Here is a 23,516-nt window from a genome sequence, read left to right on the forward strand (position 1 = left end):
GGACTAGTCCTGTCCCCGTTTCTTGTGGTCATTAGAATTGGCTCCACCTTTCTTAGATTCTCTCCTAGTAGCATTTTCCTTCCAAATTTTGTTTTCACTTCGCTCCGCCGTAAGAGCCATTTCGACAACTTGAGCATAACTAAATTGACCCCTTGACACAATTTCCACATCTCGAGCAACCATTGGTTTCAGGCCTTCCACAAATCGATGTGCTCGCACTCTATCAGTAGGTACCAGATCTGGAGCGAACTTCACCAATCTATCAAATTTTTGTGCATACTCAGTCACAGTAAGGCTCCCTTGGACTAATCCAGTAAATTCATCGACCTTCCTTGCTAGAACTGCTGAGTTATAATATTTCTCATTAAAAATCTTTTTGAAACCATCCCAGTTCATGGTATCTACATCCTTTGTTTGTTCCACCACCTCCCACCAGATACGAGCATCTTTCCTCAGCATGTATGATGCACACTTCACTCGGTCATTCCCATCGACCCTTAGAATCTGCAAAATGCTTTCTCTGCGACTTATCCACTCTTCAGCCACCACTGGGTCTATGCCTCCTTCAAACTCAGGTGGATGTTGTTTTTGAAATCTCTCTGCTAACATCTCATGTCTAGCCTCTGTAGCAGGATATACCACTGCAGCTGGTGGGTCTCTATTTTTTGCATCCTGCCTTATTTGGACTGGCGGCTCCGGTTGACGTCTCAACTGACGAAGTTCTTCATCCTGCCTATGAATGATTCCTTCCAGTGCGGGAAGGCTCTCTTCCCATCCCTGAGGTGCTTGAGGTGGTTCAGTGATCCCTCAATAATCTTGGTCTCTATCTCGGCCTTGGCCTTGGCCTCGACCTCAACCTCGACCCCGACCCAATCTAACTGACCTTCTAGGAGGCATTTCTAATCTCCTAAACCACACAGACCAAAACACATCTAGAAGAATCATTTTTATCATCAATTTTACATGAAAAGAATGTTACACTCCCGCATGCAGAAATTTAAGGCAACTTAATTATAAGTAATAACCACTTACAGTACAGTGAGTCGAGTTCGTCTCATGGCGTTGAACTTTACATGTTAGGGCTAACCACATTCTTTAGGATCGTATTGCTCTGATACCATATTGTAACACCCTGATTTCCCGAGATGTCACATAGAATAGTCCATATAAAACAATTTAATAAGATAAAGACAATAAAATACTTCTTTATTGAAAAATATCTAAGCATGAGATCTCATTGTTTAAAACAAAATACTTTTAGTACCGTAAACTTAAATAAGAATTAGTTAAATCAAAATAACGGTTTCACAATGTTTAGCATTTAAAAACATTAAAAGCAAGATACTAGGCCAGCCCCCTAACATGCAGACCACGCCTCAAGCTCTTCAATCTCACTGATTAGCCTTACCCTTACCTGCACACAGAGTACCCATGAGCTAACGCCCAGTAAGAAGAGCTATGTAGGACATAACCCTCCTAACTAGATACTTGACATAATCACTCTTAATATTAATCAACAATAATTCACATTCCGTAGATACATTCACAATGCATGTTGTTCTCACATGCATAAATCAAGTCTCATACCGCACATTATACTCACGTACGATAATCAACTATGCACTCATGTTGATCAGACATGAGGTAACATGCCCTGCCTTGTGTTATTCTCACACTTGGCATCCAACAGGGAAATTAATTACCATAAGTTGTACTCACCCATGATAAAATTATAACCTGCAAGTGTTATGCTCACACAAGCAGCAAGACCCTAATATTAATCTCATGCTAACGATGCTCACAAAATGTAAGGAAATCACAACACAATCAAATTAAATAGCAAACCAACCCAAGTTGAATGCATAACATACATCCTGTGCAAAGATGTCCACTATTCTTACCTCAGTTGCTAAGACCATACTTGCTACCTCGAGCACCTCAACGAATTTCCTTGTTGAGAATAAGATCCTCAGAAACATTCAGAACGTGGTCGCAAACATTCTCCTCAGTTTCGTCGCCGGTAAAGTGTAACTTTGTCTCCGATTGCTCTCGAAGCGTCCTTTCGATTGGGGAAGCTCTCTACAGTGCTCAGGACCTCAAAACGATTAAGAAAAGTGGTCCGAGAAGGCAGATCGGGGTCGTCTCCTTCACTGGCGGTGTACCCTCTTTAATGGAGTCAAAATATTGGTTCTTCGTTTTGGACGTTAAAGCTTCATTTACTTACGTTAAAAACGATCCTTAGGGTCCCATGCACTCATATATAACCTCCCTTGACCCAAGAACAAGCTTAAACACGTTCGAATTCGAGTCTGTTTCCAAGCCGCACCTTCGAAGCTTTGAAAATGGCGAATCTCGAAACGAGGACCTCCTCCCCTTATACCACGTTAAAAAGCTTCCTTAGGTTGTATATAAGTGATCCCAAACCCCCACTTTCACCCAGGTTGCGGTCCGCTTGAAGAACGAAATTTTTCGGTATCGTATACGCCGTATACGTTCACTCACTCTCTCTCTCTCTCTCTCTCTCTCTCTCTCTCTCGTTCGTTCTCTGCTTTTAGTGTACGAAAATAGAACTCAAAAACCTAATTTCTATCATGTTTAAATCCAAGCAAAGAGATCGCTTTGAACCAAAGTGGAACGATTCTCATTCCACAAGAATCGGTCCTCTCCGAACCGTATACACTCGTATATACAGTTTAAAGATAATATTAATAATAATAATAATAATAATAATAATAATAATAATAATAATAATAAGAATAATAATAATAATAACATTAATAATAATAATAATGATAATAATAATAATAATAATATACCTATATAATAATATCTAGATATATATATTTATTAGGCATTATGCACATGTCAATAATATCAAATATTATATCATTATAAAAAATCTCATACATATTTAAATCCATAAATATGTAAAATAATAAAAATAATCTCCGCTAAAAAAATTAAAAAAATACCCTTTCGGAGTTAGCGGATATTACAAAGCTAAAGGAACAGCCCGTATCAAGTTTCAACAAAAATTTTTAATTTTAGAAAATGTTTTATTTATTCCAAGGTTTAGTAGAAACTTGATTAGTGTTTCATGTTTACAAACACAATCTTATATATTGAATTTTTCGAGTTCTTATAGTTCAATTTCTCGTAATGGAATTCATATATCTGTTGCTCACATGGAACAAGGGCTTTATGTTTTAAGACCGAATACACAAATCTCACTAAATAGTGAACTTTCCAATGTAGCTAAACCTAGAAACCTAAAAAGAAAAGAGATTGATAATAATGATTAAACTTATCTATGGTATCTACGTTTAGGTCATATAGGTTTTGATAGACTCAATAGGCTAACCAAAGACGGTCCATTGAAAAATGTCGTCTTAGGTGAATTACCGGTATGTGAGTCATGCCTAGAAGGAAAAATGACCAAACATTCTTTCTCTGCAAAGGGAGAGCGTGCCAAACAACCCCTAGGGTTAGTGCATTCAGATGTTTGCGGACCCCTGAATGTAAAAGCGTGAGGTGGTTATGAGTATTTCGTCACTTTCATTGACGATTACTCTAGATATAGTTTTCTTTACCTAATGCAAAAGAAATCTGAAACGTTTGAAAAGTTTCAGGAATTTCATGCTTTGGCTCAAAACCAATTAGGTAAAACATTAAAGACCTTGCGAACTGATAGGGGTGGAGAATATATGAATATGCAGTTCAAAGATCATTTAATTGAACTTGGAATTGAATCCCAATACACTGCCCCAAGCACTCCACAGCAAAATGGAGTTGCAGAAAGAAGAAATCGCACTCTTTTGGAAATGGTTAGGTCTATGCTGAGTTATTTAACTCTGTCTACGTCCTGCTGGGGATATGCTATACAGATGGCAAACGACATTTTAAATGTTGTTCCATCTAAAGCAGTCCCTAAGACACCCGTCGAATTATGGAATGGTCGTACAGCTAGTTTACGCCATTATAGAATTTGGGGGTGCCCTGCTCATGTCTTGAGAAAGAAAGAAGGCAAACTGGAATCGCAAACTGAAGTTTGCATGTTTGTTGGGAATTCTAAAGAGACTAGGGGTGGACTGTTTTATAGTCACAAGGATAACAAAGTGTTTATTTCTACAAATGCTACTTTTCTTGAAGATAACTATATTAAAGACAACAAACCAAAAAGTAAAGTTGTATTAGAGGAAATGCTTTCAGATATAACTCCATACAATGTTCCGTCCTCTTCCACTCAAGAAGAGGATAATCCCACTCCCTCAGTCGAACCAACTGAGGAAACTACTACCAAAGTTCCTGTTCAGAAGATCACCGCTCCTCGTCGTAGTGGGAGGGTTTCAACAAAACCATATCGTTATGGCTTGGATGGTGAAATCAATATGGTCGTTGGTGACGGTATTGATGATGACCCATTAACCTATAAACATGTAATGGCAAGTCCGCAACGGAAGCGGTGGTCAGCCGGCATGGATTCAGAGATGGATTCCATGAAAAAGAACAAAGTCTGGGAATATGTAGACACACCCGATGACTATCGTCCAATCGGATGTAAGTGGGTTTACAAGAAGAAAAATGGCGCTGGGGGCGAAGTCGAAACTTTTAAAGCTAGACTGGTCGCCAAGGGTTATACCCAAAGAGAAGGTGTGGACTATGAGGAAACTTTCAGTGCTGTCGCCATGCTCAAATCCATCTGAATTCTTCTCTCCATAGCAGCCGCTTTCGATTATGAAATCTGGCAAATGGATGTCAAGACAGAAGGAAGAGAGTTATCAGTTGATCTGATAGAATTGAATCTGGAGGATTTTGATGTTATTTTGGGGATGGATTGTCTTGCTAAATACAACGCCACCATTGCTTGCAAGAGAAAGATGGTAACTTTTCAGCCTGAGGGCGAGGACCCCTTTGTATTTGTGGGTAAGATGCAGGGATCCTGGATTCCCTTAATTTCAGCACTTAAGGTAAGGGATTTGTTGTGTGAGGGGTGCATTGGTTTCTTAGCAAATTTTGTGGATATTACCAGGGAACCACTAGTGGGACTGGAGCATGTCCCAGTGGTCCAAGAATTTCTGGATGTGTTTCTAGAAGAGTTACTGGGGTTGCCACCGAAACGTGAAATTGATTTAGAGATTGATCTAATACCAGGACTAGAACCTGTATCAAGAGCCCCTTACAGGATGGCACCTGCGGAGCTGAAAGAGTTAAAAGTTCAATTACAGGGGATGATGGATTTAAAATTCACTAGACCTAGTACTTCACCTTGGGGTGCACCAGTTTTGTTCGTGAAAAAGAAAGATGGAACTTTACGAATGTGCATTGATTACCGGGAGCTAAACAAATTGACAGTAAAGAACAAGTACCGTCTGCCAAGAATAGATGATTTATTTGATCAGCTACAGGGAAAGACTGTCTTTTCCAAGATTGATCTTCGGTCTGGTTATCACCAGTTGAGGATTCGGGAAGAGGATATTCCCAAAATGGCTTTCCGGACCCTGTATGGACACTATGAATTTCTAGTAATGTCTTTTGGATTAACAAATGCACCAGCAACATTTATGGACCTGATGAACCGAGTGTTCAAAGACTTTCTGGATGATTTTGTTATTGTCTTTATTGATGATATTCTAATCTATTCAGATTCAGAAGAAACTCACGAAAGGCATCTTACAATGGTATTACAACATCTCAGGGAGCATAAGTTGTATGCCAAGTTTAAGAAATATGAATTTTGGTTACCTCAGGTGAGTTTCCTGGGGCATGTGGTAAGTAAAGACGGTATTCTAGTGGATCCAGTAAAAATTGAAGCAGTACGTGACTGCCCTCGACCTAAGTCAGCAACTGAAGTTAGAAGTTTCCTGGGGTTGGCAGGGTATTATAGGAGATTTGTTGAGGGCTTTGCAAAGATTTCTACACCCTTAACCGAATAAACCCGGAAGAATTGTTAGTTTGTTTGGACTGACAAGTGTGAAAGTAGTTTCCAGGGGTTGAAACAAAGATTGATCACCGCTCCTATGTTAACTTTACCGAATGGGTCAGTGCAACGATTCATAAGCGAGATTGGGGACTTTTTGTCCAACAAAGAGAGCAGGCGGTCATGGAAGTTGTCAAGGAATTTTACGCCAACTTCCTATCCCAAGAATGGCCCACTGTAGTGGTGGTGCGTGAAGTCCCGCCTCATTTTCACCGCAAAGAATCAACGACCTGTTTGGGTTAAACTCTGTCGAGTGCCAATACTCCGCGCAAAGAGGGCAGGTGAGCGACGAGACTGTGGGTGACATGATGCCGATGCTCGCTAAGCCAGGATCTGAATGGAGTTTTGATAATTATGGCAATCTTCGATTTCGGCGCACTGATTTGGAGCACGAGTTGAAATGTTGGTATACATTCGTGCAAACTGCCCTCTGCCCTACTTCACATGATTCGACCGTCAGCAGAGACCGCGCCTGGATGCTCTATTGCATTAGAATGGGCTGGGATGTTGACGTCGGGGCTGTCCTTGCCCAAGAGATTGCTGATTGTGCACACAGGGGGAAGGGGAAGTTATTCCTCCCTGCTACTATTACTGCTCTTTGCCGCAAGGCAGGTGTACCCATATGGAAGGAAGAAGGCGCCCTGAATCCTCGGGGGCCTATAAATTTTGGTCCACCTCGAGCCCCGAAAACAACGCCTACCCTAGCGGCGTCTTCAGCCACGGAGCCTCCCGTAGATCGCTTTGCTCGCTTTGAGCAAGTGCAACAACAAATGTGTGGTCGATTGCACGCGATGTGGGATTATGAGCAGAAGCGTGACGTCGTCATGGAACGTGCATTCAAGAGGACTACGCCCCGTTTCGATCCCAAGTTCCCGGACTTCCCTCAGCATGTTCTAGACCCGTGGGGAGGCCCATCAGCTTCGAACACAGAGGAGCCCCACGAGGACTCCGAGTAGAGGGAGTTTTTCTCATACCTAAGCTATTTTATATTTTTCTGTTTTGTGTTGTTTGTGTTTAGATTGTATTGTGCTCGTTGTATGTTGTCTTTTGTGTTTGGAACCTTTATTCTATGTTGTTTATGTGTTTGTTAGTTTGGCATTGAGAGTTTTTTTCAGTTTTTCGGTGGCCTAGTGTTCTGCTCGATGATGATACTTTCCGCCCATTCCATTATTGTTGCTGCCTACTTTTACTTGTTGCCTTATCATGCTGCATTGTTGGATATTATGGATGTTTCCCTTAGTCTCTCCTCATTAGTTTATACTTGTATTTTTCCACCATGCTTTGCATTTCTCATACGATTATTTCACATGTAATTTTAGCATCTAGAATTGGTTAGTGCGTCTCCTTGAAGCGAAATCCTAGTTCGACTTGTCCCTTAGAAATGATTTAGGCCATCCTTGGACGTTTGAGCTTTTCTAACCTTCCCTATAAAATGAATTTTTCCCTAGTCACCCAAGTTTGAGCCGTTTAGCCTATTCTTGTTGTGCAACCCGATCATCCATATCACATCCATTCTAAATTGCATTTCCACATATATCCTAACTTAATTGCTCACTTGTCAAGAGCCAAGTTTCACATTAAGTTTGGGGTGAGTGCGGTGAGTGTAATTTGTGGCGAGCTAATTCAAGATCATACTTTTAGCCACATTGGGGACAATGTTGGGTTGTAAGTTTGGGGTGGGGGAATTAGCTCACAAGGTATATTAGTATGCATTTTTAATAACTTTCTCTTGCTATATATAAGTATAATATAGTACTAAATTCCTTTTTAGTTTTTTTTTTAAAAAAAAAAAAAAATGTCAGAAAAGAAAGAAAAAAAAAAATAAGTACATATATATATATTCTTGTAACTAAGTCTGGGGTGTTCCACCCATTTGAAGCAAAAACGAAAAAAAAAAAAGGAGAATAAACATAGCAAGAGAGGTTAATTTTAATATCAAGTACTTGTGAGTATTGAATTAGGGAAGTGAGTCAAGAAAAAAAAAATCATTAGGAAGAGGCTCGGTTTTTGACAAGTGAAGTGGTTAGGTGTTGAGTTAGCTAAAATACATCCTTAACCATACCCTAACCCAAGCCTAACATTACAAGCCTAATAAAGTCCTATTGATCAAGGGGATAAGTTTAGACTACATTAGTAGAGAGGAGTGCACTAATCCAACTTATGGAGCTGAAATGAAAAAAAAAAAAAGTTTAAGGTAGTTGGAGAGAAGTTCAAAGTTTAGGTGGGATATACTTGTATAAATTGTTGATTAGGTGGCTTTTGGGAAATATTAATGTTATCCAATGACAAAAACGTTAAAGGGGCAGCATACAAAGTTACGGCAAGCAATTTCATATTCCATTTAATTCCATTTTTTCTGAGAGCGTCAATGTTCGCTAGGCCATCTTAAATTTCTATAGAATCTCTCATGTGTCTTGTGTGTGAGTCTTAGTGTAAATTTGTTGTGTGCTTTTTGTTGTTTAATTTTTGTTGTCATTGCTCGAGGACGAGCAAGATTCTAAGTTTGGGGTGTTGATAACTCTAAGATTTAGAGTTATTAACATATCTTTAAGCTTGAATTTAATGTGATTTGTGAAGCAATTAATGTCTATACTATGTAATTGTGTTTAGTTTGTTGTGTCTTTGTAATAAATGGAAGTGTGTGTGTTAGTAAGTGTTAGATGGACTTATGTTGTTGTTTTTATGTGTTTTAAGCAGAAAAAATACAAGAATAGGTATTTGGAAATATTTGGGACAAGGAGAAAAAGGAGCAGGAAAATGATTATTGCTGACTGGCATTGCTATAGCAATCATCGCGTAGCAATTTGTCAGCCCAGTAAGTTTATTTTGGCAGATAGTCCAGCTGGCTTTAATGAAAAGAAAAACGAGCTGAGGTGGCGGAATTTGGCTATTGACTCAACAAACATGTGGAAAATGAAGGACAAGTGGGTGATGACTTGGATTTCCAATTAGGGTAAACTTTGGTACCCTAATTGGGGGGCAAAAAGGAAAAGAGGTGATGATTAGATGAGTGGTGGCTGCACTTTGAGGAGTAGTACGAAAAACTTACAGCAGAAAAAAAGGTTTCTAAGTACAAAGAAGGAAGAGAGTACAAAGAAGAAGAAGATTGAGAAGAAGGAGAAGAAGGCAACATTCAAAGAAGGATTTGAGCTCAACACTCATCTCTCTTGCTCTCCACTTCCTTTTGTATCATTTTCTTCTCTTTAAGCTTTTCTTTAACTTCATGAACAATACATTTTCTGGTTTTGAGTTTCTAATTTCAGCTATGAACTAAACTCTTTGAGATTTGGGTGGTTATGAACCCTTGTATGGACTAGTGTTTTGATTTTGCAATGATGAAGTAATCTTGTCTTAGTTCAATTAGTTGTGATGAAATGTTGAATGAATGTTAATTTTTGGCCATTTTTAACATTTAGCAAGCTAGATCTTACTTGGAAAAGTAAGACCTAGTTGAACCTTTCTAATTGATGCATGATTTCTACCTTTTCTTTTAGGTATTAATTAGTAGTGAAATAGGAATATTTTGCTACCATGTATAACTAAGGATTTGGTGCTTTATTGGGCTATTTGTGATCTAAACTGATGTAGGAATGCATTGTGAGATTATGAATGGTTATTAGCAAGTTTTGGAAAAAGCTTGCTGTTTTTTTTTTTTAAATTTGTTAACTCTGTCAGGATTGCTGAGTCATTGCTGGGTCATTGCTGTATCAACTGGGACATACAAGTGGAAATTAATCACCCAAGTCTATTTTCCAAATCTGAAATTACCACCACTTTAAACACTTTTAGCTTCTTATTTTTACTTTATTTAGTTTAAAAAAAAATTAGTTCTCAAGTTTAGATTCAAAGCTATCAATTTTTCTTGTGAATTAATGTGTGATTTTATTTTATTTTTATTTGAAATTCTTGGAATTACTTTTAGTTGATTTAACATTATTTAGTAAAAAGTCCCTGTGGAGACGAACTTTGATTTACTTATCATTGTATTACTTGTTTGTGATTGTGTACACTTGCGCAATTATAAAGCAATAGAATTTTCACAACAAGTTTTTGGCGCCGTTGCCGGGGACTTTAAGTTCTAAATTTTGTTTTATCAACTAATTGACATTCTAAGAATTTTTGTGCTTTTAATCTTGCTGGTTTTTCTTTGAAATCTCAGGTATCTATAGTGTATGAACCAACAAGAGGACTTTGAACTTGCTCCTATTGACCCCGAGATTGAACGCACATTCCGAAGAAGAAGAAGGGTTCAAAAGGCTAAGGGTCGAGATATCATGGCTGAAAATTTTGATGATGATGGGGTTGCTCCACAAATAGTTAATCCCATCATATTGGCAGATGATCGAGCAAGGGCTATAAGGGAGTATGCAGCCCCCATGTTTAATGAGCTCAATCCAGGCATTGTGAGGCCTGAAATACAAGCACCGCAGTTTGAGCTCAAGCCAGTGATGTTTCAAATGCTCCAAACCGTGGGGCAATTCAGCGGGATGCCAACTGAAGATCCTCACCTCCATCTCCGTTCATTCTTGGAGGTGAGTGATTCTTTCAAGATCCAAGGAGTGAGTGAAGAGGTGTTAAGGTTGAAGCTATTCCCATTCTCACTACGAGATCGAGCTAGATCATGGCTCAACACTTTGCCGCCTGATTCTGTGACCAATTGGAATGACCTTGCTGAGAAGTTTTTGAGGAAATACTTTCCTCCTACTAGAAATGCAAAATTCAGAAGTGAGATCATGTCTTTTCAGCAAATTGAAGATGAGTCCACAAGTGATGCGTGGGAGAGGTTTAAGGAACTTTTGCGAAAGTGTCCACATCATGGCATTCCACATTGTATTCAGATGGAGACTTTTTATAATGGCTTGAATGCAGCTTCTCGAATGGTGTTAGATGCATCGGCCAATGGTGCTATTTTGTCGAAGTCTTACAATGAAGCATTTGAGATTTTGGAGACCATTGCAAGTAACAACTACCAATGGTCCAACACTAGAGCTCCAACAAGTAGAAAAGTGGCGGGGGTCCTTGAGGTAGATGCAATAACAGCTTTGGATGTACTCAAATGGCTTCCATGACGAATGTTTTGAAGAATTTGAGTATTGGGAACGCTAAAAATATTCAACCAGCTGCTGCCATTCAAAGTGATGATGTCTCATGTGTGTTTTGTGGAGAAGGGCATGTGTTTGAGAAGTGTCCATCTAATCCGGAGTCCGTTTGTTACATGGGAAATCAGAATTTTAACAGAAACAATGGGGCGTTCTCAAACTCTTACAATCAATCTTGGAAGAATCATCCTAATTTGTCTTGGGGAGGTCAAGGAGCAAGCTCAAGTACCGCACCAGCCCAAGGAAGACAAGCATATCCACCGGGTTTTTCACAACAACCCCGACATTCACAACATGCTCAAAATGCCCAACCAAGTTCTTTGGAGAGTCTTATGCGGGATTATATGGCAAAAAATGATGCGGTGATACAAAGTCAAGCTGCCTCTCTTCGAAACTTAGAGTTGCAACTTGGACATTTGGCCAATGAATTGAAAGCTAGGCCGCAAGGTTCTTTGCCTAGTGACATGGAGAATCCAAGGAGGGATGGGAAGGAGCAATGCAAATCCATTCACTTGAGGAGTGGCAAGCATCTAAAAAATTCCGAGGAGGAAATAAAGGGTAGTGGGGAGCCCACTTCAATCCAAAACGACGAAAAATTGAGTAAAAAAACTGCCCAGGAAATTGCTGATACTGCATCAGTTGATACAAAGACGGGTCCGCAATCGACGATCAAGAATCCGCACCAGTATGTACTAAACCACCCCTTCCATTTCCTCAAAGATTTCGGAAACAGCAGCAAGATGGGCAATTCAAGAAGTTTTTAGATGTGTTGAAGCAGCTCCATATCAATATTCCCTTGGTGGAAGCATTGGAGCAAATGCCAAACTATGTCAAGTTCTTAAAAGACATTTTGACGAAGAAAAGGAGGTTGGGGGAGTTTGAAACTGTAGCTCTTACCGAAGGATGCAGCGCCATGTTGAAAAGTAAGATTCCACCGAAGTTGAAGGATCCGGGTAGTTTTACAATCCCTTGTTCTATTGGGGGGCGGGATGTTGGAAGAGCTTTATGTGATTTGGGTGCAAGCATCAACCTCATGCCTATGTCGATCTTTAAGAAGTTGGGTATTGGTGAAGCACGTCCTACAACTGTTACATTGCAACTTGCCGACGTGTCCATGGCTCATCCAGAAGGAAAAATAGAAGATGTTCTAGTACAGGTTGACAAGTTCATTTTTCCAGTTGATTTCATCATCCTAGACTATGAAGCTGATAGAGATGTGCCTATTATCTTGGGTCGACCATTCCTTGCTACTGGGAGAACTCTGATTGATGTGCAAAATGGGGAGCTCACAATGAGGGTGAATGATCAAAAAGTCACCTTTAATGTGTTCAATGCTATGAGATTTCCGGATGAGATAGAAGAGTGTTCCCGCATAAGTGTAATTGACTCGATAGTGGCTGAAAAATTTCACAAGGAAGCTTGGAGGGATGAGAAATTTATAAGTTCTTTTGATGAGCTTGAAGACTTGAGTGAAGATGAAGACAACCAAGTTGCTTGGGTGGAGCCATTGCAACCTATTCCTAACTTCAAGAAGCCATTTGAATCTTTGGAGTTGAAGGAAAGTAATTTTAAGCCTCCAAAACCCTCCATCCAAGAACCACCGAAGTTGGAGTTGAAACCCTTGCCAAGCCATCTGAAGTATGCCTATTTGGGGGAGAATGACACGCTGCCAGTTATTATAGCATCAAACTTGGTAGTTGAAGATGAATGTGCTTTGCTAGAGGTGTTGAAAAAGCATAAGAAAGCAATCGGGTGGACTATGGCGGACATAAGGGGTATTAGTCCAACGATTTGCACGCACAAGATACTTTTAGAAGCTGGTTGTAGCAATTCTGTTGAGCATCAGCGAAGATTGAATCCCGTCATGAAAGAAGTGGTGCGAAAAGAAGTGATCAAGTGGCTAGATTATGGTATTGTGTACCCAATTTCGGATAGCTCATGGGTTAGTCCTGTTCAATGTGTGCCCAAGAAAGGAGGAGTCACGGTGGTGGCTAATGCAAACAATGAGTTGATTCCTACTCGAACCGTGACCGGTTGGAGGGTGTGTATGGATTACCGGAAGCTAAACAATGCTACTCGGAAGGATCATTTCCCGCTGCCATTTATTGACCAAATGTTGGATCGTTTGGCGGGAAAAGAGTTTTATTGCTTTCTTGACGGATATTCGGGTTACAATCAGATTTTTATAGCACCGGAAGATCAAGAGAAAACCACCTTCACTTGTCCATATGGTACCTTTGCCTTTAGGAGGATGCCATTTGGATTGTGCAATGCTCCCGCAACTTTCCAAAGGTGTATGATGGCTATTTTCTCGGATATGGCTGAAAGTATTTTGGAGATATTCATGGATGACTTCTCTATCTACGGGGATTCATTTGGGGTGTGTTTGGAGAATTTGGAAAGAGTCTTAGCAAGATGTGAGGAAACCAACTTGGTGCTTAATTGGGAGAAATGCCACTTCATGGTTCAAGAGGGTATTGTGTTGGGTCACAAAGTGTCTAGCAAGGGGATAGAAGTTGACAAGGCAAAGCTAGAAGTGATTGAGAAGCTACCAGCCCCTACCACGGTGAAAGGCATAAGAAGCTTCCTTGGACACGCGGGTTTCTATAGGCGCTTTATTAAAGACTTTTCTAAGGTGTCCAAACCCTTGTGTAACTTGCTAGAACAAAATAGACCATTTGAGTTTACCGCTGAATGTAATGAAGCATTTTTGAAGTTGAAGACAGCTCTTGTTACGGCCCCCGTGATTGTAGCACCCGATTGGTCTTTGCCCTTTGAACTCATGTGTGATGCAAGTGATTTTGCCGTTGGGGCTGTTCTTGGGCAGCGGAAGAATAAGATCTTTCATTCCATTTATTATGCAAGCAAAACTCTTGTTGATGCCCAAATTAACTACACCACTACTGAGAAAGAGTTGCTAGCGGTGGTTTTTGCCTTTGAGAAATTCAGATCGTATCTTGTGGGAACCAAGGTGGTTGTGTATACTGACCACTCGGCAATCAAGTATTTGATAACCAAGAAAGATTCTAAACCGAGGCTTATTCGTTGGGTTTTGTTGCTACAAGAGTTTGACTTGGAAATTCGAGACAGAAAAGGGACAGAAAACAAAGTGGCGGATCATCTCTCTAGGTTGGAAACTAACAATCACAGCAGCCACCTAGAGGGAGAATTACAAATTCAAGACTCATTCCCAGATGAGCAACTGCTAGTGGTAGAGCAAACACAGGTACCATGGTATGCAGACATTGTCAATTACTTAGTTGGAGATGCCTATCCACCTGATTTTACCAAGCAGCAGAGATAATAGTTCCTTCATGATAGCAAGTTTTATTTTTGGGATGAGCCATACTTGTACAAGCAGTGCCCAGATCGTATTGTACGGAGATGTGTGCCAATGGGTGAAGTTAGAAGCATCTTGGAGCATTGTCATTCCGCCCCTTATGGTGGCCATTTTGGTGGACAACGCACGGCGGCCAAGGTTTTTCAATCGGGGTATTATTGGCCTTCTATTTTTAAAGATGCTCATGCTTTTGTTCAACAATGTGATTGCTGCCAGCGAGTTGGAAATATCTCCGCCAGGAATGAAATGCCTCTTAATTGTATCTTGGAGGTGGAGTTGTTTGACGTGTGGGGTATCGACTTTATGGGACCTTTCCCACAATCCTTTGGGAATCTCTACATTCTAGTGGCGGTGGATTATGTGTCAAAGTGGGTGGAGGCAATTGCTAGTCCCAAGAATGATGCTCGAGTGGTTATGAAGTTCCTTCATAAACATGTTTTTACAAGGTTTGGGACTCCTAGAGCTTTGATAAGTGATGAGGGAACACACTTTGTGAACAAAGTGTTGGCTGCCCTCTTGGCAAAATATAGTGTAAAACACAAAATTGCTACTGCCTATCACCCACAGACTAACGGGCAAGCTGAAATATCTAATCGGGAAATTAAAGGCATATTGGAGAAGGTTGTAAATCCCAACAGAAAAGATTGGTCCCAACGCCTCGATGATGCACTTTGGGCGTATAGGACAGCATATAAAACTCCTCTAGGCATGTCTCCATATCGCCTAGTTTATGGGAAAGCATGCCATCTTCCCGTGGAGTTAGAACACAAGGCGTTTTGGGCACTAAAACATCTCAATATGGATATTTCAGCAGCTGGAGAAGCAAGAAAGTTACAGCTGAACGAGTTGGATGAATTGCGTTTGTTTTCCTATGAGAATGCTAAATTGTACAAGGAGAAGACAAAGAGATGGCATGATGAGAGAATCAAGGAAAGAGTTTTTGCAAAAGGACAAGAAGTGTTACTCTTTAATTCAAGGCTCAAACTCTTTCCTGGGAAATTAAAGTCCCGTTGGTCTGGCCCGTTTACTGTGCAAGAAGTGACTCCTTTTGGTGCGATTACAGTGAAAGATCAACAATCCGGGAGGGAATTTAAAGTGAACGGGCAGCGGTTGAAACACTATTGGAGAGGCGAGGTCAACCGAGAGAAGACCTCGATTTCTTTGAAAGAAGCTTGATCATTGTAATTTGGGGTGCCTAAAAAAAAAAGAAGAGAAAAAAAAATAAGAGAGAAAAAAAAAAAAGATTGAATTGAAAAATTTTTTTTTGAAAAAGAATGAAAAGAAAAAAAAAAATTCAGTGAAAGGCACCCCTTGAAAAAAAAAAATAAAAACTAAAAAAATATAAAAAAAAAAGAAAAAAGAAAAAAAGAAATTATATCTATATATATTATAATTAGCTATAAATAATTGTCATGGTGAAATTGAAAATTTTCTTTTCTTTGTGCAGAGAATCAAGTGAAAAAGGCTATGGAATGAAGAAATTTTGATTTGGGCAAAAGCACTAAGTTTGGGGTGTCAGGTTGCTGTTCAGTTGCTATAGCAACAGCTTAGCAAGAAGTGTTTTGGGTTGTAGGCAGATCAAATGAACTGGGGTTTGAAAAAATAAAGTGAATGGTCTGTCAGAAAAAACATGGGCTTGTCATGTTGTTCATGATTCAATCATTGGATAGGTCTATTATTGTTCAGACAAATTATTTGAAGTTGTACTTTAGTGTTGAATTGAGTGAGCCCAAGTCATTTTTTGGAGATACAAAGACCCCACTTCACAATATTTAAATCAGTTTTGGGCCAAATTCTTTGGTCAACTGGGCCCCAGCGAGTTGACCAGCCCAATGAATGGTCAGCCCATCCTCAACCCTACCACATTCAATTCATCTCCTTCATTACTCTTGAACAGCTGAACCAGCCGAAGCCTCCTTCACCCAAATCGCATCTCCACCACCAGCATTCACCCGTGAACACCATAGCCTCCGTTCAAGCCAAGCTCGACCCAGCCGCATCCAAGCTCACCATTCGACTCAACCCATACCTCACAACACTCATCTCAACAAACATCCCATTCACAGCCCGTGAACCCAACCTTCGAACCACCAAATCAACCCAGTTCAAGTCAAGCTCAAACCAACACCACGAGCAAACCCCCCAACTCGACCCAATCTTTACCTTTGTTCACCATTTTCGCCCTGCACCGAACCAGCTCCAGTCGACACCATTCCACCTGACTTCGAAGCACCCAAGCACCAGCCTAGAAATTCCCATTCGAACCACACTACACCCACTTCCAATTCAAACCAGAGCCCACACTCGATTCTCCCAAACACGAACCGATGACCGAAGCAGCAAACTCCACACAGCCAGGCTCCCTCCACTAACCCAGTTGTCGAGCACAAGAAGAGAAGGAAATTCATAGCCAACACATATTGCCGTACTCGAATCAATAGCTCGGTTGCACAGAAAAAAAAAATTGAGCCAGAGAATCAACACTAGCAAATTTCAGCCAGCCCGAGCTACGTTCTGGTTTGGTGAGGTAAATTGAATTTTTTTTTTTGGTTGAATTGCATACTTGGTGGGTGTAGTTGGACTGCTAGTATATGCTATATTCAAATGGTGTTAAACATTATCCTTATGATTCACGGGTGGTCACCGAGTGTGATAATGTTGGTTTGGAAGATTTGAATTGGAATTTGGTGGAATTTTTGAATATTGGGCTGAGAAAGATTGGTAAATCTGAGAAAAGTAGTGATTGTGCAATTGGGGTTGTAATTTGGAATTTTTTTTTTCAGTGTGGTTTTGAATGCTTTACTGTTCTCTACCGTGTTTGTATGATGGTGATTCTTAGTGAAATGGGGTTGAATTGGCAGTGGTGATGTTAGAAATAGTGCAAGTTTGAACTGATTTGTGTTGATTGGATAAATTAGACATTGGAAGAGTTCCACAGGGAAAGTATCATGGCCAAGTACTACGTGGATTGTGTGTAAGGTGTCAAAAGTTACTTGGTGTGGTGTGGGTTGGCAAAAGTAGTAGTTTTTGAACACAAGTGGGTTGGAGACAGTGAAGTACATTGTACGAGTTCTTGTTGTGTTTAGGGGCAGCAGTGAGTAAGGCAACAAAGAAGAAATTCATTTTGTTGGGGTAGTGTGCAAGTGGAAAGAAAAGAAAATGCCCAAAGTTAAGAAGACCGCCAACAAGAATAAAAAGAAATCACTGCATGAAATTCCTAAGTTTCATTGCCCGGCAGCTGAGACAAAGTATCACGAGAAGGTGGACAATCGGGAATTTTATATGGAGCGTGGATTAGTAGCTGATATTGAGGATATCGATGAGTTGCCCGAATGGGTCAGTGCAACGATTCATAAGCGAGATTGGGGACTTTTTGTCCAACAAAGAGAGCAGGCGGTCATGGAAGTTGTCAAGGAATTTTACGCCAACTTCCTATCCCAAGAATGGCCCACTGTAGTGGTGGTGCGTGAAGTCCCAGTCTCATTTTCAGCTGCAGCAATCAACGACCTGTTTGGGTTAAACTCTGTCGAGTGCCAATACTCCGCGCAAAGAGGGCAGGTGAGCGACGAGACTGTGGGTGACATGATGCCGATGCTCGCTAAGCCAGGATCTGAATGGAGTTTTGATAATTATGGCAATCTTCGATTTCGGCGCACTGATTTGGAGCACGAGTTGAAATGTTGGTATACATTCGTGCAAACTGCCCTCTGCCCTACTTCACATGATTCGACCGTCAGCAGAGACCGCGCATGGATGCTCTATTGCATTAGAATGGGCTGGGATGTTGACGTCGGGGCTGTCCTTGCCCAAGAGATTGCTGATTGTGCACACAGGGGGAAGGGGAAGTTATTCCTCCCTGCTACTATTACTGCTCTTTGCCGCAAGGCAGGTGTACCCATATGGAAGGAAGAAGGCGCCCTGAATCCTCGGGGGCCTATAAATTTTGGTCCACCTCGAGCCCCGAAAACAACGCCTACCCCAGCGGCGTCTTCAGCCACGGAGCCTCCCGTAGATCGCTTTGCTCGCTTTGAGCAAGTGCAACAACAAATGTGTGGTCGATTACACGCGATGTGGGATTATGAGCAGAAGCGTGACGTCGTCATGGAACGTGCATTCAAGAGGACTACGCCCCGTTTTGATCCCAAGTTCCCGGACTTCCCTCAGCATGTTCTAGACCCGTGGGGAGGCCCATCAGCTTCGAACACAGAGGAGCCCCACGAGGACTCCGAGTAGAGGGAGTTTTTCTCATACCTAAGCTATTTTATATTTTTCTGTTTTGTGTTGTTTGTGTTTAGATTGTATTGTGCTCGTTGTATGTTGTCTTTTGTGTTTGGAACCTTTATTCTATGTTGTTTATGTGTTTGTTAGTTTGGCATTGAGAGTTTTTTTCAGTTTTTCGGTGGCCTAGTGTTCTGCTCGATGATGATACTTTCCGCCCATTCCATTATTGTTGCTGCCTACTTTTACTTGTTGCCTTATCATGCTGCATTGTTGGATATTATGGATGTTTCCCTTAGTCTCTCCTCATTAGTTTATACTTGTATTTTTCCACCATGCTTTGCATTTCTCATACGATTATTTCACATGTAATTTTAGCATCTAGAATTGGTTAGTGCGTCTCCTTGAAGCGAAATCCTAGTTCGACTTGTCCCTTAGAAATGATTTAGGCCATCCTTGGACGTTTGAGCTTTTCTAACCTTCCCTATAAAATGAATTTTTCCCTAGTCACCCAAGTTTGAGCCGTTTAGCCTATTCTTGTTGTGCAACCCGATCATCCATATCACATCCATTCTAAATTGCATTTCCACATATATCCTAACTTAATTGCTCACTTGTCAAGAGCCAAGTTTCACATTAAGTTTGGGGTGAGTGCGGTGAGTGTAATTTGTGGCGAGCTAATTCAAGATCATACTTTTAGCCACATTGGGGACAATGTTGGGTTGTAAGTTTGGGGTGGGGGAATTAGCTCACAAGGTATATTAGTATGCATTTTTAATAACTTTCTCTTGCTATATATAAGTATAATATAGTACTAAATTCCTTTTTAGTTTAAAAAAAAAAAAAATGTCAGCAAAGAAAAAAAAAAAAATAAGTACATATATATATATTCTTGTAACTAAGTCTGGGGTGTTCCACCCATTTGAAGCAAAAACGAAAAAAAAAAAAGGAGAATAAACATAGCAAGAGAGGTTAATTTTAATATCAAGTACTTGTGAGTATTGAATTAGGGAAGTGAGTCAAGAAAAAAAAAATCATTAGGAAGAGGCTCGGTTTTTGACAAGTGAAGTGGTTAGGTGTTGAGTTAGCTAAAATACATCCTTAACCATACCCTAACCCAAGCCTAACATTACAAGCCTAATAAAGTCCTATTGATCAAGGGGATAAGTTTAGACTACATTAGTAGAGAGGAGTGCACTAATCCAACTTATGGAGCTGAAATGAAAAAAAAAAAAAAAGTTTAAGGTAGTTGGAGAGAAGTTCAAAGTTTAGGTGGGATATACTTGTATAAATTGTTGATTAGGTGGCTTTTGGGAAATATTAATGTTATCCAATGACAAAAACGTTAAAGGGGCAGCATACAAAGTTACGGCAAGCAATTTCATATTCCATTTAATTCCATTTTTTCTGAGAGCGTCAATGTTCGCTAGGCCATCTTAAATTTCTATAGAATCTCTCATGTGTCTTGTGTGTGAGTCTTAGTGTAAATTTGTTGTGTGCTTTTTGTTGTTTAATTTTTGTTGTCATTGCTCGAGGACGAGCAAGATTCTAAGTTTGGGGTGTTGATAACTCTAAGATTTAGAGTTATTAACATATCTTTAAGCTTGAATTTAATGTGATTTGTGAAGCAATTAATGTCTATACTATGTAATTGTGTTTAGTTTGTTGTGTCTTTGTAATAAATGGAAGTGTGTGTGTTAGTAAGTGTTAGATGGACTTATGTTGTTGTTTTTATGTGTTTTAAGCAGAAAAAATACAAGAATAGGTATTTGGAAATATTTGGGACAAGGAGAAAAAGAGCAGGAAAATGATTATTGCTGACTGGCATTGCTATAGCAATCATCGCGTAGCAATTTGTCGGCCCGCAAGTTTATTTTGGCAGATAGTCCAGCTGGCTTTAATGAAAAGAAAAACGAGCTGAGGTGGCGGAATTTGGCTATTGACTCAACAAACATGTGGAAAATGAAGGACAAGTGGGTGATGACTTGGATTTCCAATTAGGGTAAACTTTGGTACCCTAATTGGGGGGCAAAAAGGAAAAGAGGTGATGATTAGATGAGTGGTGGCTGCACTTTGAGGAGTAGTACGAAAAACTTACAGCAGAAAAAAAGGTTTCTAAGTACAAAGAAGGAAGAGAGTACAAAGAAGAAGAAGATTGAGAAGAAGGAGAAGAAGGCAACATTCAAAGAAGGATTTGAGCTCAACACTCATCTCTCTTGCTCTCCACTTCCTTTTGTATCATTTTCTTCTCTTTAAGCTTTTCTTTAACTTCATGAACAATACATTTTCTGGTTTTGAGTTTCTAATTTCAGCTATGAACTAAACTCTTTGAGATTTGGGTGGTTATGAACCCTTGTATGGACTAGTGTTTTGATTTTGCAATGATGAAGTAATATTGTCTTAGTTCAATTAGTTGTGATGAAATGTTGAATGAATGTTAATTTTTGGCCATTTTTAACATTTAGCAAGCTAGATCTTACTTGGAAAAGTAAGACCTAGTTGAACCTTTCTAATTGATGCATGATTTCTACCTTTTCTTTTAGGTATTAATTAGTAGTGAAATAGGAATATTTTGCTACCATGTATAACTAAGGATTTGGTGCTTTATTGGGCTATTTGTGATCTAAACTGATGTAGGAATGCATTGTGAGATTATGAATGGTTATTAGCAAGTTTTGGAAAAAGCTTGCTGTTTTTTTTTTGAAATTTGTTAACTCTGTCAGGATTGCTGAGTCATTGCTGGGTCATTGCTGTATCAACTGGGACATACAAGTGGAAATTAATCACCCAAGTCTATTTTCCAAATCTGAAATTACCACCACTTTAAACACTTTTAGCTTCTTATTTTTACTTTATTTAGTTTAAAAAAAATTAGTTCTCAAGTTTAGATTCAAAGCTATCAATTTTTCTTGTGAATTAATGTGTGATTTTATTTTATTTTTATTTGAAATTCTTGGAATTACTTTTAGTTGATTTAACATTATTTAGTAAAAAGTCCCTGTGGAGACGAACTTTGATTTACTTATCATTGTATTACTTGTTTGTGATTGTGTACACTTGCGCAATTATAAAGCAATAGAATTTTCACAACAATATTGAGTTAGCAGCAGTTGTTTTTGCATTAAAAGTTTGGCGTCACTATCTGTATGGTGAGAAGTGTGAGATTTATACTGATCACAAAATCCTCAAGTACTTTTTCACTCAGAAGGATTTAAATATGAGGCAACGACGATGGTTAGAACTGGTCAAAGATTATGACTGCGAGATTCTCTACCACCCTGGTAAAGCAAATGTGGTAGCGGATGCTCTAAGTCGAAAAGGACCAGGGCAAGTTTGTGAACTAAAGAAAATTTCAGCAGAGTTGGCTGAGGATATGACTAGAGCGGGAATTGAATCTGTAATTGGAAAACTTGCCAACATTACCCTGCAGTCTGATCTATTGGAAAGAATTAGAATAGCTCAACAAAGTGATCTTGAGCTACAGGGGCATAAGAAGAAGTTAGAGGCCAGATTGGAAAAAGACTTTTCGTGTTTATCTGATGGGTTGTTGCGATACAAGAACAGAATCTGTGTACCAATTGGCAAAGAAATCAGACAGGAGATTCTTGATGAATCTCATACTACACCGCACTCTTTACACTCGGGAACAACCAAGATGTATCATGATGTAAAAGTTTTATACTTGTGGCCGGGTATGAAAATGGATATTGTTGAATATGTGTCAAGATGCTTAACCTGTCAACAAATTAAAGCTGAACACCAGAGGCCGGCGGGTTTGCTTCAACCTCTAAAGATTCCTAAATGGAAATGGGAAGACATCACCATGGATTTTGTAGTAGGATTGCCCAGAACCGTAGGGTATTATGATTCTATTTGGGTGATAGTGGATCGATATACGAAGTCTGCTCACTTCCTCCCGGTGAAGACAACGTATAAAGTGGATCAATATGCTGATTTGTATATCAAGGAAATAGTTCGGCTTCATGGTGCCCCAAGGTCGATAGTTTCAGATCGAGATCCAAAATTTACATCCAAATTATGGGAAAGCTTACAGCAAGCAATGGGTACTAAATTAAAATTTAGTACAGCTTTTCATTCTCAAACCGATGGTCAATCGGAGAGGACGATCCATATACTTGAGGATATGTTGAGGGTGTGTGTAATGGATTTTGAAGGTTCTTGGAATAAGTACCTGTTGGGTTTTGTGCCCTAAATAAAACCCTTTACAATCTGATTTGTTATCGATATAAGAAATTTGAAGTGATTTGTGTTTGCATGAATTTTACATGCTTATGGTTTAATATGTTTATTATGTTTATACACAAAATCTGTTAAGTCCAAATCGTATGTTTATTCACAATTACAGTATTGTCAACACAGTGGAATGTGATTGTGATTATATGATTCAAAAGACTAAGTCCCTGTTTCATCAGTGTTTTGGATTTACACTGATGTGATAATCAGCGATGATGTGTACTTACACTTGGATTAAGTGTTATGTTCTTTCCAGGACATTGGTAAAGTATACTAGTTTCGAATGTATGGAGTATACATTGGACTGGACCAATATTGAACTTAGTTAAGATATTATAAACTTACCGTTGTATCTTTCCAAGTCAATATCAGTAGTTGATCTTAAGATTAAAAGAATCTAAATCCTGATATGCTTAGGCTCAACTCAAGAGTGTTATTCATGTTCTTTGATTTATTAGTTAAGCCTACTTTTGGGTCAGGGTGATACGTATATTTTGGGAACATGATAGTATGATTGAGTGGGAGTGCTGAACATAAATGTGGAATCTATAGCTTCTACTGGTGTATAGAAGTCAAGTGATGATTCCCTTCGAGCTTAGCTAAATAGAAGTAAATGGATGAGCTCTTG

The 23,516-nt window shown here is 39.6% G+C and overlaps 1 protein-coding gene and 1 non-coding gene across 2 annotated transcripts; both read right to left on the reverse strand.

Annotated features, from left to right (window-relative positions):
- Positions 1-3: 3 nt before the first annotated feature.
- LOC133039309 (uncharacterized) lies at positions 4-1,919 on the reverse strand. The gene is made up of 4 exons (XM_061118170.1): positions 1,902-1,919; positions 1,363-1,414; positions 880-932; positions 4-777 (listed from the first exon to the last, which is right to left on the reverse strand). Exons 1-4 carry the CDS (start codon positions 1,917-1,919, stop codon positions 4-6), a joined length of 897 nt encoding a protein of 298 aa, XP_060974153.1.
- Positions 1,920-10,692: 8,773 nt separating this feature from the next.
- Positions 10,693-10,799, reverse strand: LOC133039565 (small nucleolar RNA R71). Its single transcript, XR_009688703.1, has one exon. It is a non-coding gene; the product is annotated as a small nucleolar RNA R71 (small nucleolar RNA).
- Between the last annotated feature and the right edge of the window lie 12,717 nt (positions 10,800-23,516).

Source organism: Cannabis sativa, chromosome 6 (assembly GCF_029168945.1).
Source record: "Cannabis sativa cultivar Pink pepper isolate KNU-18-1 chromosome 6, ASM2916894v1, whole genome shotgun sequence".
In the NCBI taxonomy this organism is placed as follows: Eukaryota; Viridiplantae; Streptophyta; class Magnoliopsida; order Rosales; family Cannabaceae; genus Cannabis; species Cannabis sativa.